General features: G+C 47.1%; 1 protein-coding gene across 1 annotated transcript in view; it reads left to right on the plus strand.

Annotated features, from left to right (window-relative positions):
• Positions 1-6,998, plus strand: part of grip1 (glutamate receptor interacting protein 1) — a gene marked incomplete in the record, with an annotated part of 36,021 nt that extends 29,023 nt beyond the window's left edge. Inside the window, 10 exon segments of the mRNA XM_037981168.1 lie at positions 416-555; positions 629-826; positions 905-1,058; positions 1,161-1,199; positions 1,410-1,521; positions 2,492-2,524; positions 3,424-3,534; positions 3,609-3,725; positions 3,805-3,951; positions 4,060-6,998. Of these exon segments, the coding sequence (XP_037837096.1) occupies positions 416-555; positions 629-826; positions 905-1,058; positions 1,161-1,199; positions 1,410-1,521; positions 2,492-2,524; positions 3,424-3,534; positions 3,609-3,725; positions 3,805-3,951; positions 4,060-4,359 (1,351 nt within the window).
• Positions 6,999-7,004: the final 6 nt, after the last annotated feature.

A 7,004-nucleotide genomic window follows, 5' to 3' on the forward strand; every position in this document is an offset into this window, starting at 1 on the left:
CTGAAACTCATCAAAGTCACATTATATTAAAACATGACTTCACAGAAGTCATGTTTTAATGCAGGAGGAGGAAAAGATTATTGCCAAACGTTAGTTTGTTTGTTTAATGATGAGGCTCTAAGGAAACAGGCCAGCTGGGAACGTCACTATAAAACTAATTCATTATTAAGTCATATTATATTAAACTGCTCATCTAGTCTGAGCTGTAAACCGTGTCCTACAGGCAATGTGGCAAAGAAAACGTCTGATAAATGAAAGGAATCAGAAAGCAGTTGTTGCACAGGCCTCAAATCTTCGAACTCTGAGGATATTATGAAGAAATGAATGTCTGACAGACACGCAGCATTCAAGCTGCAGCTGGAAGACGGAGACGTTTGGGTCAACGAGCCGCTCTGAGACGTGCGTTTCTCCGCAGGACCGGGGCGATCCACGTGGGCGACCGTATCCTGGCGATAAACAGCAGCAGCCTGAAGGGGAAACCTCTGAGCGAAGCCATCAGTCTGCTGCAGCAAGCCGGAGAAACCGTCACCCTGAAGATCAAGAAGCAAGGAGAGCGTACGGAGACACACACGCTCATCGCTGACGTTTAAACCCAGACGTTTCATAAACGTCCCTCCTTTCTCTGCAGTGTCCAGCCCAAAGTCCTGTGTGATTGGTCCAGGCCTGGTGCCAGGGGCGGGGCTTAACCAGGAGAACCAGGATGGGGAGGAGGAGCCTGTTATCACGGTCATCCCTCCTCAGAGGGTGTTCAGCACGCTGCCGTCGGTGGACAGCGCCGTGGAGTCCTGGGACGGATCCAACATGGACAGCAGCTTCACCACCTCAGGTACGTTGCCGACCTTTGACCTTCAGCTTGAGTCCCCTGACAGTAACCTCCACCTAAACCTTTTCTGTCTCTGCGTAGCTCCGCCCTTTCAGTCGTCTCCGTACACTTTCCACGAGTGGCGCAACCTCAAGACGACCAACAGCCAATCGCTGTCCTCGTCTCGGCAGAGAGCCAATCCGCTGTCGGATCTGGGGCTGAGCGACGACGACTGGGACCGCCCGCCGCTCGGAGGGTGAGGTTCTGTTGTGGTACCGGTTCTGTTGGGTCAGAGAGCAGTCAGGTGATCACACACACAGTCAAACGTTTCACAGCAGAAATGTGTCTCTGTCTGCAGCGGCTGTAATCTGCCCAGCGGTCTAATCACTGACAGCAGGTACCACTCTGACCTTTGACCCCACACGGTTCTCTGTCAGCCCTCACCTGGTGACCTTTGACCCTCGCCACACACTGACACCTCCCTGTGTGTCGTCTCCGCACACGTTCCCTCCTGTTGAACAAACAGCATGAGCACTTCCTGCGTCTGTGTGTGCGTTACGATCTGTTCTGCTCTCTGATTGGCCGACCTCTGACCTTTTCCTCTCAGGTTCACTGTGGGACATGACGGGACCGAGCCGGACCAGGAGGAGAACTTCTGGTCTCAGGCGCTGGAGGACTTAGAAACCTGCGGCCAGAGCGGCATCCTCCGAGAGCTCGAGGTGAGAAACGGGTTAGAACCGCTTTGATACCACAGAGGAACACTGCAGAACCGAACAGAACCACACGGTCCTGAACAGAACCCCCTCCACTGATCCACACGGTCCTGAACAGAACCCCTTCCACTGATCCACATGGTCCTGAACAAAACCCCCTCCACTGATCCACACGGTCCTGAACAAAACCCCCTCCACTGATCCACACGGTCCTGAACAGAACCCCCTCCACTGATCCACACGGTCCTGAACAGAACCCCCTCCAATCATCCACATGGTCCTGTGATCTGTTAGTGGTTCTGTTCCACAGTTCTCCAGACTTTCTGAAGGTCTTTCAGAGTCCAGAATCTGAACATTGTTTTTACCTCTGACCTCTGACCTTTGACCTCTGACCTCAGTCAGACATAAAAAGGCTCCTAAACTCAGAGTTGTGTCAAAAAACAAAGTTTAAATTGGATCTTTAGGTTCTTTGTTCCCAGCAGGCCGTCTGAAGAAGCCTTTTTTTATTTTAGCTCTTTTTAACAGAATCAGCTGATTATAAATAATAACCAGGGAACGACAGCTGACATTAGCTGAAGAAGCAGAAACTGAGGTAAAATAAGCAGAACACGAGCTAAAAGTAGAAAACACAGTTTTATTCTAAAGAAAGTTAAATATTTCAAAAGTTTAAAACTCGTAGCATCTATTTCCTGATTGAGCTAAACGTTTTAAAAACTGAACGGATAAAAGAGTTAATTTAAAAATATTATACAGAAAAATACAAACAGAAACAGTAAATTCTGACATTTTAGTCACCTTCACAGAGAAAGAATGTTTTAAAAGCCTTTAATAAAATATAAATATACGTTATAAGACAGCAGTTTGTCTTTAACAGATAAAAAGGTCTGTTGGTAAATCGAGCAGTTTGGACGCTGATAATTCAAATTAAACTTTATTCAGAAGAAGCTCCTGAAGGATTTACCTGCTTCTCTTCCAGGAGTCTGAAGAGGAGACGCAGCTCCTCCCTCTGGTACCCTCCTCCTCCTCCTCTTCCTCGCTGGTTTTAATGTGACGTCTGGCTGACATGTTTGTTGCATCGGGCAGTTTGAGCACGGCATGCTGATCCTGTCAGACCTGCATGAAAGAGAGAGAGGCTCGGATCTAACTTTAAACACTAACATTCGGGTCGAAGGCAGAACTTTCAGCAGATCCCACAGAACATCGGGTCCTGGGTTCTGGTTCCAGGTCCAGCTGAACTCCGTGGACTGGACTGTTTCAGTGTGGATCGGTTCTCTGTCAGTACAGAAGACACGACGTCTCAGAGACATACGGTCCACAGCTAGAGACAGAAAGTCTCTTCTAGAATCTTCAGATGACCTGAAAGTTTGAGATTTCCAGTCGTTTCTTTTCCACAGATCTCCTCAGCAGAAGAACCTCACAGGAAATATTAGATCTGTAGAAAGTCTTTTTCCTGGACAGTTTATCTTCTGTAGATCCTTACAGACAGAAGAGAAGTTCTAGAGATCTCTTTTAGAGACCGTTCTTCGTTTAGAAACAAAATAAATTCTGTCTCTGTCCAGCAGTTTCATCACAACAGACTGAAGTTGATTCAGGAGATCTTGTCCCTGAAGACGTCATTCTGTGGATCCATTCAATAGAACCTGCCTTTCTATGAATCCTGTCAGTCGTAACTAAAGTTTATTTTTGTTGATTCTTTAACTGGAGACTTGATGTCCTTTCTGGAGATTTCAAGATCTCTTTAACGTTCCTGTCAGGTTCCTGATGATCCAAACGTTCTGTCAGTCCGTTCAGTTTTGGCTCTAAAAGCTCTAACCTCGAGTCTTGATGCTTTTGATTTCTGTGTCCTGATCGTCTTCTGGCTCTCCACCTCAGACGTCTAACTGGTTTGCTCCTATTGGCTGTCTCCAGGCAACCATCATGTCAGGCTCCACCCTCAGCCTGAACCATGACCCCACCCCTCTGCGTAGCACCCTTGGTCGTCAGGCGAGCTTCCAGGAACGCAGCAACTCCAAACCACAGGTACGAAAACCACCTCTTCCTGTTTTTTTTTGTGTTTTTCAGTTTTCCGTGACGTACGTCTGGTCTTTCCTCAGGTGAACCCTCGCTCCAACACCTTGCCCTCTGACCCTCAGCGTCGAGCCTTCGCCATGAAGAAGATGAGGCAGGAAGTTAATGACATCCTGAACCAGAACCCTGTGGAGCTCCACAAGGTGAGGGCCGGCCCCTCGGCGCGGCGGTGCTCTTTAACCGATGTTTTTACTGTCGTTTTAATCGTGTCTGTGTTTGTAGCTCATCTTAGAGAAAGCCTCAGATCTGGAGGATTTCGGCTTCAGTGTTTCTGACGGTTTGTTGGATCGCGGCGTCTACGTTAATAACATCCGGCCAGGCGGCCCGGCGGAGCGGGGCGGCCTGCGCGCCCACGACCGACTCCTACAGGTACAAGCATCTTTGATTCTTTATTAAACCCAAACTAAACCGACGAGCAGGTCCAGTTTTTATTCAAGTAGAAACCACCTTTCGGTCAGTAAACCTTCTGTCTTCCAGATCAACCACGTCCGAACCAGAGACTTCGACTGCTGCCTCGTCGTCCCTCTCATCGCGGAGTCTCCAAATCGTTTGGAGTTGGTCATCAGCCGAAACCCCTCCTCTTCCTCGTGCCCGCTGACCAATCACAACGATGGCACCACCAACAGCCACGCCCCTCCGCCGGTCAACAATGAGGTCGGGCCATCAGAGATCTCTCTGGACCTGGTTGAAGATGGCGGTCCCATCAAGTGGAGCCAACCAGGAGACGGCGTGACGGCGGGGCTCGGCGCCGGGCAGGTCACTAATAATTCCTTATAGCAGACAGAACCGGATCGAACTGGATTCAGAGAGGTCAGGAAGGAGAACAGTGCAGCAATTTTAAAAGACTGGTTCAAAGTGGACCTCCCATGGTGCTACACACACCCTCTGGATGAACTTTGGCCTTTGACCTTTTAAGTTTGACCTTTGAACTGCTAAAGCAGCCTGAAAGCACACTATTGGACCGGAACTCCTCACATTTTTCACCTAAACCAGATCTGGGATCACTGGAGCCAGAATCCCAAGCACTGATCCTGATGGAACCACAGCTGGAACCACAGCTGCAGATTCTGGCCCAACTCGTCCAAGATGACAGGTTTGCTGGTTCCACTAGTCCAGAGCCGTGACGACTGGTTCTGCTGAGGCCTCGACCACAGCCAAGTGTACTGGTAGTATTCAGACCTAAAACTAGGCCTCCTGGTCCCGCTGAAGGGGCGTGGACTCTGGTTTTCTTGTTCTGGGACAATGGTTACTGGTTCTAGAATTACTACCATTACTTGTCTGACCTTTGTTTACTGGTCAGAGACTCATGGGTTCTGGTCTTGTTGGTATTCAACAGTCAGCAAACTCCACTATAGTCAGAACTACATCGGTAGTCTTAGGTGGTCCAAACCACGATTCTAGTTCTTGGTCTCAGGGTTACAGAACCACAGCTAATTGTCTGACTGGTCCAAGACACACAGACCGTGGTGGGAGCTGTGGGTACTAAAGCAGAGATGAGACCAGGGCTTCCAGGAGTCCAGAGTCGTGGCTTCTAGATCCAGAACTTCAGGCTCTGCTGGCTGACAACCACAAGAGCACAACTACTGATGGGATTCCAGGCCAGGGTCCCTAATAAGACAGACAGGTTGCCAAGGAGACTAGGGATGCTCCAATCTGATAATCACCACTGATTCTCCTTCATTCATCTCAGTTTTATCTTTTCTATTCCACAAGCCAGAACCACAGGTCCAAAACTGGTCCACATTTTGCTGCTATTTCTATCAAAAACCACCAGTTTGAACATTCGCTTCCAACGGCCCGAGGTACAACAGATGCTCCTTTGTGTTTTAGGTTGAATTCAGATGAAACTCTGACACTGTTTAACGTTTTATGAAGCACTTTGTTTGCACGTTGCTGCTGTCAGGCGCCTCACATAAAACCTGGGACAGAAGGAATGGTCCAGTTTGAGTGAATTTACCGGACCACAAAGTCTGATTGAACAGAAGCAGTGAGAACCTACAGAAACCGACCAGTCCTTCCCTTTAAGACGGTGGATTTATTCTGGTTCTGGTAGCAGATTTAGTTTTAGGAACTGCGAAAAAAAACAAAAACCAAACAGATTTATCGGGTCTAGATCAGCGGTTCCTGAAGGTTTCAGGTTCTGACCCACAAATAAACGGCAGCTGAAGCTCAGGACGCCAAACATCTGGAATGAGCCTAAAAACACCTGGAAAAGTATTTAAACCAGTCATGATCTTTGTTTTTTAACATTTTATAACAATTAGGACAAAATGTGCTAATAGTAATCAGGCCACAGTCCTGGGAACTAATTATTGATTGTTTGTACTCTGATAACAACTAAATTAACAGATTCAAACACCACAGAGGGATTTATGATAATAATCGTCTTTAAGGAGTGAATTTGGCAGCTTTAGTCCAGTTTTTTATATAAAATGGGTCAATTTGAGTTGTTAGAAAGTAGGATGAACGTTAAAACTGCTGGGAGAAATGACCAAAAAAGCTAATATTGCGATATTTTGCAGCTTTATCACGATATCTGATGTGTTTCATGATATTTTAAATCCTTCTTTATTAATTTCAGCTCTGTAACGTGAAGCTGTGATGCATTAGAAGCGCCTGGGAAAAGCTGAACTCCTGAATCAGATCCGAATGGCTAAAAAAATGTATATTTGATATTCGTCATGTTGATATCACGCAAAGGAAAAGCATCGATATCTCGACAGATTACCAGCCAGAACGTTTCAGAATCTGATCCGTAAAACAACAGAAATATGCAGCTGCTCAGATTTTCTATCAAAGCTATTAAAACTTGTAGGTATATTGAATTTAAATATATATTATTCCACATTTGAACCTTTCATTCAGTCTTATTTGGTTCATGACGTCACAAACATGAAGCACACTGAGAGGAACATGAGACTAAAGCAATACAAAACAAATTCTCATTTATTGGATTGTTTAAAAGTCTTTTCAATCAGCTGATTCTGGTCGGAGCATCCCTAATAACAAACAAAGATGGAGGACTTCCTGTTACGGTTTTAGTTTCGTGCCATAAACGAGCTGCTGACGTTAGGATAGAAGATGAAACTGAGCAGTTCGACATGAATCTTTTTCTACAGTTTACAGTTGTCCGACTGGCCACACTGTGTACGTCTGTGTGCGTGTGTGTGCGTGTGTGTGTGTGCGTTACACACAAGGCCAGTTAATTCAGTTCCCCGTCTTGGCTCCTCCCCCTCCGCCGTCGATCCTACCTTCGACCAATCGTCATCGAGTACGACCGACGGCTGCAGTTCAGCTGATTGGCTGGAACCAATCAGAGAACAGTTCCCCCTGCCTGTCTGTGATTGGTTGGTGTCGAGGAAGAGCCAATCAGCTCCTAGAAGAGGCCAAGCATGCCCCCCTCCCCCCGCCCCCACCCCCAC

Source organism: Kryptolebias marmoratus, linkage group LG18, assembly GCF_001649575.2.
Source record: "Kryptolebias marmoratus isolate JLee-2015 linkage group LG18, ASM164957v2, whole genome shotgun sequence".
Lineage (NCBI taxonomy): Eukaryota > Metazoa > Chordata > Actinopteri > Cyprinodontiformes > Rivulidae > Kryptolebias > Kryptolebias marmoratus.